General features: G+C 40.7%; 1 protein-coding gene across 4 annotated transcripts in view; it reads right to left on the reverse strand.

Moving 5' to 3' along the window:
• The window catches only part of STAU2 (staufen double-stranded RNA binding protein 2), a 173,601-nt gene that overhangs the window by 69,601 nt on the left and 84,999 nt on the right, over window positions 1–19,001 (reverse strand). For all 4 annotated transcript variants that reach the window (XM_033074603.2, XM_033074587.2, XM_033074596.2 and 1 more), the window contains one exon: window positions 13,159–13,466. In XM_033074603.2, the coding sequence (XP_032930494.1) occupies window positions 13,159–13,466 (308 nt within the window). The remainder of the gene's footprint in view (window positions 1–13,158; window positions 13,467–19,001) is intronic.

The following is a 19,001-nucleotide window of genomic DNA, read 5'->3' on the forward strand; positions in this document are numbered from 1 at the left end:
TAAGGTCAAAAATAGGATAATATGAACTACATGGTCTGTAGTCTACAGGATAATTTCTAAAATGAATGGAAACTATAAAACCACTTCTTGTAGATCTACCTTGGGTCACTGCCATCAACTGTGGTACTGCCTACCTTCCCTCAAAAGTTAGGTAATTAAGAAAACCTATAAACCAGAATGCAATGAAGTCCAGGTGCTTTGATTCTTACATGAGGCTCTCTCTGAAGATCAATTCTTGCTATCATCCTGTTCTCTTTTATCTCTCCCTCCATTTCACATTCCCAACATATTTTCTTTCCTTTGGCTAGTCATGTATAAATCAAGGTTTGCAGACATAGAAGTCCTCTCCTACATAACACAGCCATTCGATGTCAAGTTGATTTTCAGTAGCAGGAGACTTGCAAGTTTCTGAGAGCCAAGTAACAACTCTCAATTATCAGGTAGCCTGCAGCTGTGCAAATCAGAGATGTCCCTAAAATTGTCAATAAAATCCTGCCTGACTTGCTGTCATTCTTGGAGAAAACTTTTTTCCCTTTAAATACAACAAAAAATAGTAGTTGTCTTGAATAAATGGGTAAGTTTTGTAGGAAATAACCTGGTAAAAAGGTGTAAGTCTTCCAAGCACAATGACTGTAAATTCACATGGATGAAAGGAGGTTTCCTATTTCCTGACTTCTGCCCAGTGGCACACAGTGGCAAAGATGTCACTGAAGCGTAAAAAGCTGTACCAGTTTTGACTGGGATGGAGCTACTTTGCTTCATAGTAGCTTGTTTAGTGCTGTTTTGGCTTTGTGACCTAAAGTGTGGGTAACATACCAATACTTATTGCTGAGCAGTGCTCACCCAGCATCAAGGGCTTTTCTGCTTCTCACACCACCCCACCAGCAAGAAGGCTGGGGATGGGTAGTGAGAAGCCAGGAGGGGACACACCCAGGACAGCTGACCCCAAGTGAGCAAAGGGATACCCCACACCATATGGCATCATGCTCAGCATACAAAGCTGGGGGAACAAGGAGGGTGGGGGGTGTTTGGAGTGGTGGTGTTGGTCTTCACAAGTCACTGTTACGTGTGACGGAGCCCTGCTTTCCTGGGGATGGCTGAACACCTGTCTGCCATGGGGAAGTGATGAATGCACGCTTTGTTTTGCTTTTCTTGCATGTGTGGCTTTTGCTTTCCTTATTAAACAGTCTATATCTCAACCCTTGAGTTTTTGCACTTTTACCCTGCCGCTTGTTCTCCCACATCCCACTGAAGGGGAGTAAGAGCAGCTGCATGGAGCTGAGCTGCCCACCAGGGTATACCTGTAACAATCCCTTCTGGCACCCAGTGTGGGCCATGACTGGTTAGAGATAACAACTGACTTGATCAGAGTATGCTATACCAAATTTATATCTGTATTCCAATTTATATCTGTTTATATCTGTTTAATTGTCAGGCTCCTGTGCTTGCCATGAGGCTTGCTTGCCTGGATGTAGATTACTAACTAGTGCTCGCTAGTGACTGCTTTTTGCTTCTGCTGTTTCCTGTTTTCCTTATCATCCTATTCTGCTCTGCCTGGGAATGTACTGATAACAGGAATGGGCTGGCAGACAGCCAGGGCATTGCTGCCATTCCTGTGCTGGACAGGCTGGAGCTCAACCTCACAGGACTGGAACTGTGGCTAAAATCATGATGGTACAACCAAAAACATACATGGCCACAGAGAAGGCTATACTAGAGCAGGTACTCCCCTGAAGGAAGAGTGGCTTACAGATACTGTCACTCTGGAGCAGGTATTCCCCTGAAGGATGGTGGTCTGTAGACAAGTCCACACTGCCCCATGTGGACTGTGGGCCTGTGTGTAATCTCAGACTGGATGAGGGACAACGGGAGGAGTTCATTGTAATGCTAAATCCTACAGTCTGGTCCAAAGGGATGAAGATTGTAATGGAAATACCTTTAAATTGTTGTAACCCAGGATCTGAGCTGCATGTCATGGGAATTACTATAGCAGGAACCCCTTGTTGCTAGCCAGGCTAGGAGCCAAGGGAGGAGTTTACTGCAAACCCTTTTATGTTCTGTTATTAAACCCTATATCCTGGCCTGAAGGAACCAGAGGCAGACTGTCACAGGAATACCTTTAAACTGCTGTTACCCAGGATGTGAGTTGCATGCTATGGAAATCAGAACAGCAGGAACCATCTGAGCCAATGGAGGACAAACCTCACAAGATGTGAAAGTGAAGCAGCGACCCACCCCGAGCTGTCTTTGGTGCCCAGTAACTCCATGCATCACACCATCTTTCCTGTCCTGAATGAATTGATTGATACAGGTTGAATAACACATTGAATACACATGGACTCAATGGACATTTTGGGGACTTTTAAAGGGGTGATCTACAAAAAGTATTTCCATGTATATATCCCAGGATGGGAAAGAGGAGGTGGTTAATGAGGGAGAATCTATCAGATAATTTGGGACCTGAGCACAGCGTCCAACAGTATGGAATAAAAGGTGGAGATTACACTGTTTTTGTCTAGGATGGAGCTAATTTTCTTCACAAAACCATGTATAATGTTAAGTTTTGAATTGGTGACCAAAACACTGTTGATAACATACTGGTATTTTTGCTGTTGCTGAGCAGGGTTTGCAGAGCACCAAGGCTTTTCTGCTCCTCACCCCATCCCATCAGTGAGCAGTCTGGGGGTGCACAAGGAGTTGGGAGAGGTTACGGCCAGGACACTGACCCCAACTGACCAAAGAGATATCCCAGTCCTATGACATCCTGCTCAGTGATAAAAACTGGGAAGAGGAGGAGGGGAGACATTCAGCATTATGGCACTTGTGCTCCCAAGCCACCATCACAGATGATGGAGCCCTGCTTTCAGGAGGTGGCCGAACATCTGCCTGCCCACAGGAAGTGGTGAATGAACTCCTTGTTTTGCTTTGCTTGCACACACAGCTTTTGTCTTCATCTCAGCTCCTGAGTTTTATCACTCATGCCCTTCTGATTCTTTCCCTTATCCCACCAGGGGGGAGAGAGTGAGCAGCTGTGTGGGGCTTAAGCTGCCCACCAGAGTTAACCCACAACAAAAGCCTATAGTAATCAGAACATCAAGCAATAGTTTGGTAATTGGTGAAAGTGCAAATTTCCCATTAGAAAAAACCCCCGCAGCTTTCAGAAGACACAGAAACTGAGATAATGAGGGCTTTGTCAACCATTTCTAAAGGTGTTTATACTCCCTGAGGGCAAGAGACAAACATTGCTGTTGAGATTATTGTACTGGCCATTGAGCATGGCACAGTACAAGCACACAGGAGATAATACCCTTCTGCCAAAACCCAGGCTTCAATACTTCTGGTGAAGACAGAACACATCATTCCACACATCATTTTACAAAAAACTGATCTGACCAATGAGCAGGAACAGTGGTAGTACACCTGACTAAGATCTCAGGCACCAGGACAAGAAACAAAAGCCACAGTTTGTTTTACAGAAGCAAGTATTGATATTATATGGCAGCACACTCACTCTCAATCTACTTGAAGGAGGTTAAAGAGTAAGAAATCATTATACTTTTAATATAAATTCAGTAACTCCGACTGCTACTTTGTGTCAGCACTAAGGTAAATCAGTTGATCACAGTTCCCTCTGGGCCTGACTGTACACTGCTATTTTAGAATAATTTCTCTAATATTTGCAGTCTGGTCAATCCTGCTGGGAAAGAAGTCTCCAATGGTTCTGGGGGTGTGGGGAGGGAAGGGGCTAGATGTAATGTTACATACATAGAATTATAGGGGGTCTTGACTCCAAATGTGGGCAATTAAATATTGTCTTTAACAGTCTTATTTCAAAAGTATTCTTCTCTAACACAATCATGCAAACATCTTCACTTTTTAATAGCCTAATTTTTCCCAAGTTTTGGAGATAGTATCTTCAAAGAACCATTTTTCCAAAAACATTTTGCTTTCATTTATCTAAAACCCATAACTTTCAAATCTGTTTTACATTAACGATGCCAAGAAGCATGATGCTGTAATTTCAAAAGCTTCCTTTAATTATTATTTGGGTTTTCTACCTTGAACAAGTGATGAGACTTTTGTATTTTTCAGCACTAGCCCATTTTCTGGGATTCCAGTCCCAAGCTGACAGTGGCCACAAACTGTGTCTACAGCCAGCACATTCAAGGACAGAATGATATCATCTGGATTTACATTCTTGTTTTCAGTGCTTGTTGCACTTTGTCTCTCTGGTTTTATCTGGAGATTTGCTAAAACATGCCTTTGGATTCATTCATTTGCAGGGAGATTTGAAAATACACTCTCTCTGGCAGCTACCACTATAACTACAACTATCTTCAAAGTGGAGGTTAGGTACCTAATCTGCACAGGTGTTTATGAAAATCCCAAGAGGCTTCTACCTTTTTAGATAATTTTACAGCTTTAAATGACTTCCTATTAGCATTCATAGGGACTGTGTCAATTTTGAAAATGGTATTTAGTAGCTTTTAAAAAATCTGACCTGATCAGAGAAATCATCAATTATGTACAGATCAGACCACTGAGGATTCAATTTCCCTGAAATTCACTTCACATGCATACCTCAGTAGCTAGATCCAAGCACTCCTACACTGATTTCCAAATCCAACTTCCACAAAGTATCTTATTTTGTTTAAAGCCACTGTAGGGAAAGGTTTGAGCTCAGTGTCAACCCTAATACAAGTGAGAAGTTTAATTTCAGTCTAATCCTGCCAACAATTCAAACCCATGCACTGGAATGTAGGAGCCACAAGTAAACCTGACTCTAGAGCATCCTGTGCGTGCAATCATTCACAAACGTGTGCCATTGGGGAAAGGAGAAACATTTAGAAATGCCACACAGTAAAACATTTAAGTATATCCATGTATAAAATGGAACAGTTAACGAATAAACAAATGTGGAGGGGAAAAGAGAATTGTGTAACCATTGCAATCGAAGGAGAACATCACATAGAAACTACATCCTGTGGGAGGTTTTGTTATGGAGCCACTACAGAGGAAAAGTTAAGACTTCCAAGCCCTGCCAATGTATCATGCCAAATATGCCTACAGCCACATATTGGAACTGACTGTGGGCACTTAATCTTGGTGTTTTACATTTTTTATGATCTTTGCTTCGTGGAAATTCACAGTGGAATTTCCTAATGGACTACCTGCAACTTGTGTTTTGCTTCAGTAAAAACTGGAGGCTCAAGTTATACATGTGTAAACAGCTTCTCTAAATGTTTCCATTTAAACAAATTCTCTAAATAATTTACTGCACTTAAATGGTCAGCAGAAATAACTGTAACTTTCCTAGTTTGGTTACAAAACAATGGCCAAAATACCACATAGTCACTTAAAAATATCAATTTTACCAAAGCTGAATTTTCCTTTAAACCATTTCCAGGCAAAGTCTGCAAAACAATTAACTGGGTAGATAGTATTCATAAATACAAAGCAAGCACTAAAATGCTTTATTCAGAGTTTGTAAAGGCTTGCTTGAAGAATTTGTGTTTAATTATCACAGGTAATTTGAAGCCTGACCTTTGAAAGTATCCAAGCTAAGCACCTGTTCTTCAGTGACACTGAGCTTCTGCTTATCAATTACAAATGTCCTTAGAATAATAAATCATAAAGAATGAAAATGTAGTTTTTTACTACTTAACTATACATTGGTGCCAATAACTTCATATCAAGGGCTTACAATAGAACATGGCTGAGATAATATACAAACAGTTTAGAAGAATTTAAGTTAAATAAATGTGTTTTAAAGACGTGTCCCCTGCAGCTAAAGCAGTTGAAGAGAACAATTCAAATAAGCAAATAACATTGTTTACATTTACAAATGAAACATCATATGAGTATTTATTGATTTTTTTAAAAAATTCAAAAAATACATTGTAACAGAACAGAATGTATACGTTCTTCAATGAAAGACAAAACTATGGTTATCATCTGGACCAGAATACAAATACATGCCAACAATTTAAAAATCATTTTGGGTCATTCAGGAAACACGAAACAAGCTAGCTGTTTGGAAATGCAGTAGTCTTCTCCTTTAGTAAATATGCCTGAGAAAGTTAACCTGTAAAGAAATCGGCTTTTAAACTCTAAAACACAAAGAGCTTTCTAGGCTGAAATGGTGAAGAGACCTGTGATATGCACCTGACAGGCCACTGAGCCATTTCCCACAGAGATTCTGTTCACTGCTTCACCTGGCCTCAGCCACCCAGCAGTGGCAGAGTTTCACATCAATACCAGGCTTATTCAAGTGAGGTGTTAAAAAGCATGTTAAAAAGATGTTGTAAAACCATCAGTTACATACACAGTGGATAGATGTTAATAATCAAGATTCTGTACCAAATTCCTTGCTTTGTATTAGGGCCAAGTAAAAAGTAGTAGTCTAATTCATGGGTGAAAAAGATTATAATTTTTTGGCTCAAGGTAAGACCCTTTAAAAACAGTTTCTGCAAAAGCATCTAGAATCAAAGCATGGAAAAAAAAACCCAGGACAAACACAACTAATCACTTTACAGTAACCACATACTGTAGGCAAGTAGGACCCAAAACAGTAACATAAATTGTGCATTGATTATATGAAAATAAACCGTTACTAGGAGACACAAGCAATCTGACAAGATGTGCAAGTGAGCAGTGGATTGAATTTCTTTTCATCAGAATTCATCTGTTCCTACTGTAGGCAGGTAACAAATGGAACTCAGGAAAACTGAATTCCTATTAGCAGCTTTACTACAGTGAGGCTGAGGCTATTACTGTTTCATTGAGAGACATTCAAATGAATGAAGTAAAAATGACATTTCAAAAGTGAAGGCCAAAAGAAAGCTGAATGTACATTTTAGACAAAACCAGTGTTAGGTAAAATCCACAAGCAGTGATATCCAATGTAAGCAAAAGTAATTTAACTAAGCTGCTTATACCAACAGAACATCTGACATTATTTCTTGAATTCTAGCAGCCTTTTTTAAGTCACTTCCAACAACTGCATACTTTGTAAATTACATGGGCTTTGATGAAAAAATTCATTATCAGGCATGCAAAAGAAACCTCCCATTTTTAGAATTTAGTTACAGGAACAAATTACATATGCTAAAGCATACGATCAAATGAAGCAAATTCATAATTCTGGAAAAGGAAGAAACTCCAGGCAAAACAAAAACTCAAACCAAAAACCTATGACAGGAAGAAGTATATTTCTACATATATCTCTGATAGTTCAACACTGTAAAATGAGCCACTATGCAGCATGTAATTTTGCATGTAACGGGACAGGGAAGAGGCTTCTTAACTTCCACACCACAGAAATAACTGGCTGTACTACAGAGGCTGCCACTGTCCTATGAGTTATAGGGTATTTGACATTGCTGGGTACAGTGTTCAAGGATTCATGCACTGACACAGCATGGTTCATCTTACATTCTCTAGTATTTCCTGTGATAGCAAAAACATTCTGGATTGCTCTGACACCAGCTTGGCTTCTAGGCTGCACCTTCTGAACCAAACACCATTGTCAGGTGTCCTGGTTCCAGACAGGCAGTAGCCAGGAGGAGGCACGAGTGGGACCTGGAGGTTGTTCTGTAACACCTCAGATCCCTGCTGCAGGAAGGGAGTCTCTTCTGGGGACAAAGGGGTCCCTTCTGGACAAGTAGTGTAGCAGAGGGAGTGGTTGGGTACTGTCTGTTGTGGGGGGGAGGTCTGTGTGATTCTCCCACTCTCTGTCATTAGTATTGGTCAAATTCTTATCTCACATTTCTAATAAGTGGTTCTTATCTTAACCTGTGATCTTTGCCTTTTGTGCCTCCAATTTTCCTCTCCATTCCGTTTAAAGGATGGGAGGAGAGGGTGAGTGGCATGTTGTTTGGAGAGTCTCAGTGGGAGCACTAAACTGGGGAGTATCATTCCCAAAACAGGACAGCCTTATCTGGCACCCAGTATGTGGCATGAAGGGTTGAAGTAACAACAGATCTGTCCAGAGCAGCTTGGAAACAAACTCAATCTAAGCTTTTGTTGCATTGACTCCAGAGCCACTGGTCACAGTGTTGCTTGGTCTGTTCACCTGATTGTGGTACCAAACTCTATATTTCCATATGCTCCTATATTCCTATATATGGTCTTTGTGATATTCTTTTTCAGAGCAGGGAGAGGGGTTGGGGTTCCTTTTTTTACTGTATTATGGGATATCAGTATATGACTGATCAAGTGCAATGAGGGTAATTTTGAGTGTATTCAGTGCTGCTCTGCTACATTTACTTTGGGCACTGTCTTTGGGAGTCTATTAATAATTATTCAGTCTGTAGGGGGAACGGGGAGGGTGATTTTCCCCAGTCTTTCACCTCCTTCTCCTCCTTCAGCTTACAACAGCTTTTGAGAATTTTGAATTTCCCTTGGATGTTAAGGAAAGCATGCTCTTGTTGCTAAGTCTCACTGGTCTCCTCAATCCATACCACGTTTAGAGTCAATAAAGAGATTTCTGGAAGTTAATTCAGAGATCTGCCCTGAAGGTGGATAGTCATGAGTGTCATGAAATGTGGCAAAAAAATGAACCAGATTTAAAAAATTTTTCTGCTCCAACGGTTTGAAAGTTCATCCCTGAACAACTACAGGACCCTGACAAAGACACAGAATATTTTCAAGGAGGATGTGACAACTTGAGAAAGGGGCAACATATTACAGTGTGCTGGGCCCTGGCTACTCTTTACTGGACACAGTTCAATACTAGACTGCACCCTCAGGGGAAAGAGGAAAAAAATCGACCTACAGGCACAGCAGCCTGACTTGTAGTTCAACCAGAGGAACCACCTGCGACAGTAGTAGTCACCCCTACACAGAAGAAGAAATCCAAGACTAAATCAGCTCACTTAGTGAGGGATAAGAGGAAGTAGAGCCCTCACACCAGGAGGAAGAGACAGGGCCAGAGATAATCACCTGACTCCTATTCCCAGATGTATTGGGTTTGCATGGCCTGGGCTTTTTTTGGGAGTGGGGAAGTGGGGGGAGGGACTACAAGGGTGTCTTCTGTGATAAATTGTCAGAAGCTTTCTCCTTGACCAGCAGAGCCAATCCCTGGTGGTTCCAAAGATGAATATGCTGCTGGCCAAGGCTAAGCCAATTAGAAATTGTGGTAACACCTCTGAGACAACATATATAAGAAGAAAGATAAATAAAAAGCTGTTGTACAGTTGAAATTGTGGCTGGAAGAAGGTGGAGTGAGAACATGTCAGAAAAGCTCTGCAGATACCAAGGTCAGTGCAGAAGGCGGGCAAGAGGTGCTCTGGGCACCAGAGCTGGGATTCCTCTGCAGCCCGTGGTGATGGCCATGGGGAAGCAGCTCTGCCCCTGCAGCACGTGAAGGTCCATGGGGATGTAAGAGATCCAGCCTGTGGAGGAGCCCCACACTGGAGTAGGAGAGGAGTCTGTGACCTCGTGGGAGATCTGTGGATAAAGAGGCCCTGTTCCTCTGCTGGAGCAGCTTGTCCTTGAAGGACTGCATGGCATGGAAGAGTGACCCACACTGCAGCAGTCTGGGGATGCACTGTTGCCTGTGAGAGGGATTCATATTGCCGCAGTTTGGTGAGGACTGCAGCTCATGAGATGGACTCAGGCTGGAGAAGTTTGTGAAGAATGGTGTCCTGTGGGAGGGACCCCACAGTGCAGCAGAGGAACAACTCTCTCTGTGTAGTGGGAGTAACCACAGCTGATGAACTGACCAAAACCCCATTCCCTGTCTCACTGAGTTGTTGGTTGGAAGGAAGGAGGGGTGAGGGTGTAAAAGGTGAGGTAATATTTTGCTGAAGCCAAAAGGTTGTTAAATGAGAGAGTGAAAGTTGTTGGTTCTGTGTGCTGTTTGTGGTTTGAATTTGTTGTGGCTGGTTTGTTGGGTGTTGCTGTGAGCTGCAAGAGGGGTGGGGTTGAAGACCTGACCAAAATGAAGTAGGATGAGAGAGGAGGGGACAGAAAAGTAGGTAGTCAGGAGAGAATGTAAGCTCTGGAGTACCCAGCCAATGGGAAAGGGACCACACCGCCCCCAGATGGGAAAAAGGGTACATCTGTTTTTCAAGGACCCAAAAGGACATGCAGTACACCTGGAACAGTCTCACCATTTGCTATGGGATGCTAGAGACTGCACTGGAAGAGAGTGAAGCTTTATAACACTTGCAATATATTGATGGCATCATTGTGTGGAGCAACAAAGCAGAGGAAGTTTTTTGAGAAAGGGGAGAAGATAATCCAAATCCTCCTAAAGTCTGATTTTGCAATAAAGCAAAGTAAGATCAAGGGACCTGCCAGGAAATCCAGGCTTTAGGAATAAAATGGTAACATGGATGTCATCAGATTCCAATGGATGTGGTCAACAAAACAGCATCTATACCCTACCAAACAGCAAGAAGGAAACAGGTTTTCCTAGGAGCTGTGGGCTTTTGGAGAATGCATATTCCAGAGCTCAGTCAGATTGAAAGCCCTCTATATCTTGTGATGTAGAAGATTAATTATTTTAAGTGGGGTCCTGAACAAGCTTCTGAACAAATTAAAAAAGAGATTGTTCATGAAGTAGCTCTTGGGTCAGTCAGGACAGGAAAAGATGTGAAAACTATGCTCTACAATGCAGCTGGGGAGAATGGTCCTTCCTGGAGTCTCTGCCAAAAAATACCAGGGGCCACTGGAGGATGACAGAGTTCATGAGTGGGCATACAACATCTGCAAAAGGGATACTGGCATCTTATGAAGGGGTTTAAGCTGCTTCAGAAGTGATTGGCACTGAAGCATAGCTTCTTCTGGCACCCTGACTGCCAGTGCTGGGCTGTATGTTCCAAGAGAAAGTCTCTACCACACATCATGCCACTAATGCTACACAGAGTGAGCATTACTCTGCACTGATCATACAGTGAGCTTGAATAGGAAACCCAATAGCTCAGGGATCTTGGAAGTCATCATGAACTAGCCCAAAGGTAAAAAGTTTGTATAACATCAGAAGAGGAGGAAGAAAAGGTGTCATGTGCTGAGGAGGCCTCACCCTGTAATCAGTCACCAGAAATGAAAACTGATACACTTTCTTCACTGACAGATCCTGCTATATTGTAGGGACACATCAAAAATGGAAAACTGCTATATGGAGTCCTGTATGGCTAGTCACAGAAGCTGAGGGAAAAGGTGCATCAAGTCAGGCTGCAGAGCCGAAAGCCATCTAGCAGGCTTTTAATATTACTCAACAAGAAAAATGCCCAGTGCTCTGCCTCTGAACTGACTCATGAATGGTGAAAAATGCTCTACTGGGGTGGATGGATCAGTGGAGAAAGGCAAACTGGCAGCACAGAGGTAAACCCATCAGGGCTGCTGAATGTGGCAAGACATCACTGCCTAGGTAAAGAAGTTGACTGTAAAAGTGTGTCATGTAGATGCACACATACCCAAGAGTCAGGGCACTGAAGAACACCATGATGTGTGGTAGATAAGGCTGCCAAGGTTCAAGTGTCTCAGGTAGATCTGTACAGACAACATAAGGGCAAATTATTTCTTGCTTAGTGGGCCCATGATGCCTCAGGTCATCAGGGAAGAGATGCAACACATAGATGGTCCTGTGATCAAAGGATGAACTTAAGCATGCACACAATCTCCCACGTTATTCCATAACTGTAAAACATGCCGATATCACGCAGGCCAACAAGGTAAAGCCCCTGAGGTGCAGGGATCAATAGTCAAAATATAGGGAGGCCTGGCAGATCAATTGTACTACATTCCTACAAATCCACCAGGGCAGCACTATGTGCTTACTGTGGTTGAAGCAACCACTGTAAGCCCCTGTGGTGCATATGACAAATGTGCTAGGGAGGACAGCTTGGATTAGTCCTGCCTCAAGGAAATGCAAACTCATCATGGAATTGTTTTTGCTTAAGGACCTGGATGCATTTGCAGAGGGACAGGGAAACACCATGTGTACTTGCAGGGGTTTAGCTTTTTGGGTGAGAACAGTCTCTACTGTTGTATTGTATAACATGAGACTGCTGAATGACACTGTATGTCCACTGTGATGGACAATGAGCATGGACTGCTCCAGATGCACCAGTAGTGAACTCATGATGCAGCTTGTAACCAGCTCACAGCACACCAGCCCTCCCGCCCTGGAAGACATCTAGGACAGACAGAACCCACAGTCATGGACTAAATGAATTCAACAGACATCTTGCAAGAGCAGCCATTGACTGCGGTAATGATACCTCTGCTTGTACATACATACATATAGCTGGAATGTGTAGGATCTGGGCATATCAGTGGTATAGAAAAAGGGGTTGATAATGTTCTGGCCAGGACAGGGTTAATTTTTGCAATTGCCAGGAGGAGCCATGGGTAGGACCTGGACATTATTCTATGCCACCTCATGTCACTGCCAGGTTTGGGGGAGGTAGTCTCTTCCACTCAAGTAAGTGTAGCAGAGGGCATGGTCAGGTATTGGCTGTTCTCAGGGGGTTTCTGTGGGAGTTGTTCATTTCTTCTACCCTCTGTCATGAACATTGTTGCTGTTTGTTTTTTATCACTGCTGTTTCCAGTAAATTGTTCTTCTCACAGCCCATGATATTTACCTTCCATGCTTCCAATTCTCCTCTCCAGCGCACCACAAGGGGAGAAAGGGGAGGAACAGGGAGAGTGAGTGTCAGTTTGGACAGTGTCAGTGGGACACTAAATTGGGTAGTACCATTCCTAAACCAAAACATCAGGTTACATCTAAGTGCTGCAGGGTGGGAAGTAAAAAAAACTACTTTAATCACCTGGCCCAGAAGACAAATGCAAAGGTAAGGTGGTGCATCAGTAGCTTCTGCATCAGAGTCAAAGCAAGAAACCATGAGGTGAAGACTCTCAAAGAAGTGCAAGTTAAAAGAATAATTTAAGCCTGTAATTATTTAAGGAGAAGAGACATAGGAGAGAAAGATGGGCTGCAGTAAGCTAAATGTAAGGAAGGAACAAAATAGGAGGAGGGACACATATATTGGTGGAAATCTGTATCTCCTGGACCCAGAAACTGCCTCAGACAACAGCTAATTTTACAAGATAAGTTACATGCATGCCCACATTCAAGGGGGCAAGAGTGAAGCCTTGATGGCAATGCTACGATTCTGGCTGAAGAGCTTCATTTTCCCCCTCCCATACCTGAAAGCCTTGAATCCTTGCCAAATATTCCAGCTGTTTTGAAGGCTGCACTGTAGAACAGGGGGAAGCAGGAGATATTCCTTTTAGACCTATGGCTTCAGCAGTTGGGGACGTTCCATTCATGAGAAGTTCCCTGGCAATCGTGGCCGTGCTATTTGTTGTAGGAGATATGCTGAAGAACGAGCTAGAAGTCTGGCTCATTTCTTTGGGTGATAAATAGCTTACAGTGGTACCAGGGGCTGATTTGTTGCGGCTTGCTTCCATCTCTTGATATACATCAGGCGAGAGATGGAGTATTCCCTTTGGTGCTGAAAACAAAACCAAAGATCATTCTCATTACTTTAGCATGTGTTTGACATGTAGAAAATTTTCATTAACATATTTTACAGTGAAAAATGAAGTAAGAATTTAGAAGCAGTATTTTTTTTTTTACAGTAACTGTAAATGAAGTCACCTAATTTATTTAGAAACAAAGCAGATCTGAAATGCCCCTCTTCTTCCTCTTCTCCAACTCTTTTTAAAATTATACAAACCTTAACTTTAAAACTGTGGCTAGCACAGAATACACAATATGAACAAAAATGTTTGGAGACCTACAAACCATGAGGAACAGAGGTTACTTCAAAATAGTAGCACCATCATTATTTCCCATTCTTCTATCTCCTAGCTGATACAATAATTTAGGCAGTTTTTTCACAAATAATTGAAAGTAGTCTATATCAGCACTGTTGCCACGGGAAGCAGTTTAGTTTTTTCTCTCACCTACAGCTGGTGTTTGTACTTCCCAGCTGCTCTATTGCCAGCACCAGCACCTGTAGGACCATTCAGGGATGTTCATGAGAATGAGCTGCTGGAAGCAAAGGAAGGGCAGTGTGGTTCCTTGCAGTAGCAGCACTGCCTCAAGTGCTGGCTTAAAGTGTTTGCTGAATCACAAGGGCAGCCTGTGGTTAAAAAAAAATCTTAAATTGCCCTGCAGCCACAGTGTTACTGTGCTAATGACTCTGTAGTGAAGATGAATTTGTTTATTTATTTATTTATCTGCATATCCTATGTCGGATCCCAGAAATCTGGGGTTTTTGAGTTTTCTGTGCTTTCTTGCACTGACCCCCTGGAGAACACTGCTTTTGAGGCCTTGCAGAAGGCTCCCAAATCTGAGTAATGAAGTTAAAATCATGGGTGTGTAGTTAAATAAAAGTGTGTCCTTTCACATGGTAAAGGGTTTTAAATTTGAGGTTTTTATAGATATGGGACATGATGAAGGATTTTGGGTGGCGCCTCTTTTTGGTATTCTTCCTCCCTCTTCATCATGGTTTCAGGTAGTAGTTTCTGGTTGGACAGTCAGTGTCACACTGAAGGTCACGGGAAGTTAGTTACTGGGTTAAAAGGACAAATAATATAGGTCTTATTTCTCTATTGGACTGTTTAGCTTTAAGAGACCTTGTAGCAGCTGGATCTATCTCCATTTGCTTGCTTCTAGCTGGTAGCTGGAAGTGCTGCTAAACGTTCTGTACTTTTGATAAGATTTAATAAACAACAAAGCCTGAAGGGAGAAAATCCATTTCTTTTGTGTATTTTTTAATCCTGGCTCTGAGTGAAGGCAGAAGAGACTGAAACACACCACTAATTAAGTGGTGCAAATACCCACCACTGTTGCAAAAACCCTCTTATACTGCCCTGCTGCCACAGTGTTACTGTGCTAATGACTCTGATGTGACTGCTCTGCAGTGAAGCAGAAATTTATTTATTTATTTAGCTGCATATCCTATAGTTTTCATCCTATAGTTTTCAAATAGCTACTTGCCTTCGAGAATGTTTATATATTCTGTTAGACATCATATGAAAAAGGCAAGCATACATATGTCCTACTTATTATCAATTGGGGTTAATGTAAACATAAAAAAGAGCTAGATATATTTATGTGAGTTACTCCTAAATATTTCCAGTGGCATGTAACTTAGGGCTAATGCATCTATATTTACACATTTTAATACCTTTTCACAAGATATCTCAACCCTAAACCTGCTTGGAAACAGAAGTAGATACTGGAGCAGTTTTGCTGATAGTCTTATGCATGGAAATGTGCAGAATTAAGTCTAAAGTTTGCTAATTTTCTTAAATAATGAAGCATTTTTTTGAAACATAAATAACCATTTGGCTGATACAAGAGGAAAACCTTTTTCTTATTATTAATACATCAGAAAATGAGCTTGAAACGTGTAATTTCATATTAAGAACATACTTTAATCTTCTATCATATAATATGAGTGAACCTGAGCCATATGGCATTTCATTCTAGGGATAATAAACCTGTTTGTTAACTGATTTAGTAATCCCAAGGGAAATCAAAGGGTTCAATGCTTAATTCATTTGCAGTACATATTAAATTAACCTCAGAAAGTAGAATAAATTCAAAGAAGAGGAGGAAACTGATTTCCCGTACCTAGGAAAGATTCCTCTAATCCTAGAAGTGCAAGTAGTACTTTTAAATAAAATGTCTACCACAAGGAGAAGACTCAAAAAATATTACCTGTAATTAATATCCCCATTTTCAACTACATGGTGAAAATGGAACTTCCTGACTGCTGACTCAGCAAACTGCTTACAGGTGAATCTTTTAATTGATTTACTCGTACATTTGGCTTTTAAATTCATATTGCTTTTAGAAGTCTGGAAAATCTGCTTATATCATTTACAGAGACATATCTGTTATTCACCTGATTGCTCTCCCCACCTACCTCCATAGGGCTGGGGAGTCTGGCTGGACCCTGAACATTAAGGCTGCTTTTACCTACTTTAGAACTGGCTCCAAAGGCATAGACTGAACTCCAGAGCTGAACTCCAGAGCCAAGCACAAATTAAAGACAATGCTGCTGGGAAAGACGGAGGATAGGATCCCTAAAATTTCATTTATTTTCTCCATTGGGGATAATTTCAAACATAAGCTAATAGATAAACAATTGTGTGAATACACAGCATTATTTTATGGCACATAATCACTATATGAGAAGAGAGACTTTACATGCTTTCCTTGAGGCTGTAATCTCCAAGCCCTACCTCTGTCTGTATTTTTAAAGTCTTACACAAGACATACGATTAATGAAAATTGGAAAACAAAACAAAAAAAAAAGATAATACAGACCTTGATAGCTGACATTAGGTTACAAAACCAAACAGCAATAAAAATACTGAGTGGCAGGTGTTCACCACCTCCTAAGAACTGCCCACTGTAAATCTGATTTCCCACGAATATTTCAGAAACAGAAATGAAAACTGAACAAAAGATAAAACAGTCTACTTGTTTAGAAATAACATTATTATTAGCCCCCCCCAAACAATTTTAGAAAAACATAGTACAATGTTAACTTAAAAAAAAGTTTAAAGAAGTTTAAAATCAAGTCCAGTGCTGCAGATGTCTGCTCCATTGATGTAATATTACTTAAAACAAACATTTTACATGCTTTCTCAGCCATTTCACTGTTTTTACATGATCCACCCAAATATCTAACTGCTGTCTGGAACAATGGTTTGGAATACTTCCAGATTACTAAGCTTTCTAAATGTTAAAATAACTAATATGCAGCATATGATGAATAGAAAGATATTGAACAGAGTATAGCAAATGCTCTTAAAGTACTGACTTTAATGGTGATGTTAAATTAATAATAGTACTTCTACACTTTGCAACACCTTACTGCTAAAGACTTCAAAGTGCTTTATAAGCAATAATTAATTTAAATCATACATTGGCTCTGAGAGGCAGATATTATATTACCATCATTGATTATCTCTGGAAACAAAGTAATGTAATATTCTAGACATTACATTAATGTAGTTGCAAGATATTAACTTTTTATATTCAGGGCCTATGTTTCATGAAGCTTCTTACAAACTTGTTTTAAAAAGCCAATAAAAACTTGGTCTCTTTGAAAAATTCTATAAAATATATATTAATTGTAATTCATTATCTGTTTTTAACATATTACTGAGTATATTTTATATGTCATTCCTCACTGTTGCCTGCTTCAACTCTGCTGGATTATAAGAAAGTGCATAAATATATTTAGTTACAGTGGTAGAGTTATCAAATGACAAGGGATACAACAACAATAGAGGATTAAGTGCAAGAACAAAAGAACCCTTCAGAAATTATCTTTATTTGTTTTCTAACAATCAGTTGATTTAAAAGCATGGGAGAAAGAAATGCTATCCTCTAACACCTTTATGCATTGCAGAACATCTCCAGGCAAGCATTTTCAGTCTTTTTTATTTTTCAGCTAAGAAAAAACTTGGACTTTCGTGTCTGCTAAATATTTTTCCCATACAAGCTTCACCATACTACACAGAGAGAATTATAATTACTAGGAGTCACAGAATCTATAATAGGCCAACAACACTGCACCTTCTGCTGGACATTAACTTGGAGGCACATTTATGATACATGTTAAAATAATTTCCATGTATATTATCTAAAACTGTGGGCAAATGTGCTACAAAAATATGCAATGTAATCACTAACATTTAAAAAACATGTCTTACTCATCATGGGCAGTAATTGTTAGCAGTCTCTCACAATCTTCTGAAGTCTATGAAAACACACCAAAGATGTTTCTTACCTAAGAACAAATTTATTCATCTTCTATTGTCTACTTTTCCTGTCATGCACTAGATAACTGCAAAATAGCTTGGACTCCAAGGCAAATGTATGAATAAGATACAAAATGCCCAACAATCCCTCACAAGCCTTGCCCTGGAAATGTAATCTCAGTCCTTTGCCCTTTTTTTCACAGCAGCCATAATAAAGACAATCTCTAAAATTTCTGTTTGAGTGATGTTATTTTTATCCCTAACCCTTTCTCTTCAGTGTCCCCTTGGCTGGAAAGATGGGGGACATTTCTACAAAAGAGTCCTCCACTTTCTGGAGTTTGTGGTAAACAAAACTAACCATTAGAAGAACTGTCTGAAGGTGGAATGGGGTGAATGAGAACAACTGACAGTATTACTGAACCAGTCTCAATGTACTAAGACTGCAAAAATGGAATTTGCTGATACAGGAACAGTGACAAGTTACCCCACAGTAGTGGGCTACTAAATTAAGAGAGGTTCAGAGTGATGACAGCATTGCCTGCACATTCGCAGCTACTAGCGTCTACACAGGTACCAGTGGTGTCCTATTTCCAATTTTCTGTTTCTGTCAGGAAGATCAGAAAACATGAGAAGTTCAGATTTCAGTTTTGTCATTCAACTTCACAAGACAGCCTACAGAATCAGGCTTGTGTTGTCAATCTGCACTCACACACAAACACACACACACACACACACACACACACACACACACACACACACACACATCAGGGCTAATTTTCTCTTCTTTACTTAATCAGTACTGTAGGGATACTCTTCCTCTGCCTTCACTCAATGACTTCTCTGGTTCAGGGGCACTCACTGATTTTCATATTTACATTTGGTCTAAACCACAAATTTATTATTTATTCTCCTTCTCAGAGAATACAGTTTTCTCCCCACGTTCTTGCTTATCCTACAGAAAATCTATACTTGTTCATGTGTCAGAAGCAGTGCTGCAATATGACTTCCCTTGACCCTGCTGAAGGGCACATGCTCTTTCCTGCATTACAGCCAGTGGTATGGGACACGGCACAAAGGGGTGTTTTCAAGTCTTGTGCAGTGATGCAGAGTAAACCATGGTATAATTCTGTATATTACATGCTCATAAATTAAGTTTAGCACCCTGGTCTTTGAAATAATTCATCACTAGATGAAGAAAAGACTGTTCATAAGGAAACAATCAGTATTTTTGGAACTGAATAAAACACTTGACAGATAAT

This window comes from Catharus ustulatus, chromosome 1 (assembly GCF_009819885.2).
Source record: "Catharus ustulatus isolate bCatUst1 chromosome 1, bCatUst1.pri.v2, whole genome shotgun sequence".
NCBI classification, from domain to species: domain Eukaryota; kingdom Metazoa; phylum Chordata; class Aves; order Passeriformes; family Turdidae; genus Catharus; species Catharus ustulatus.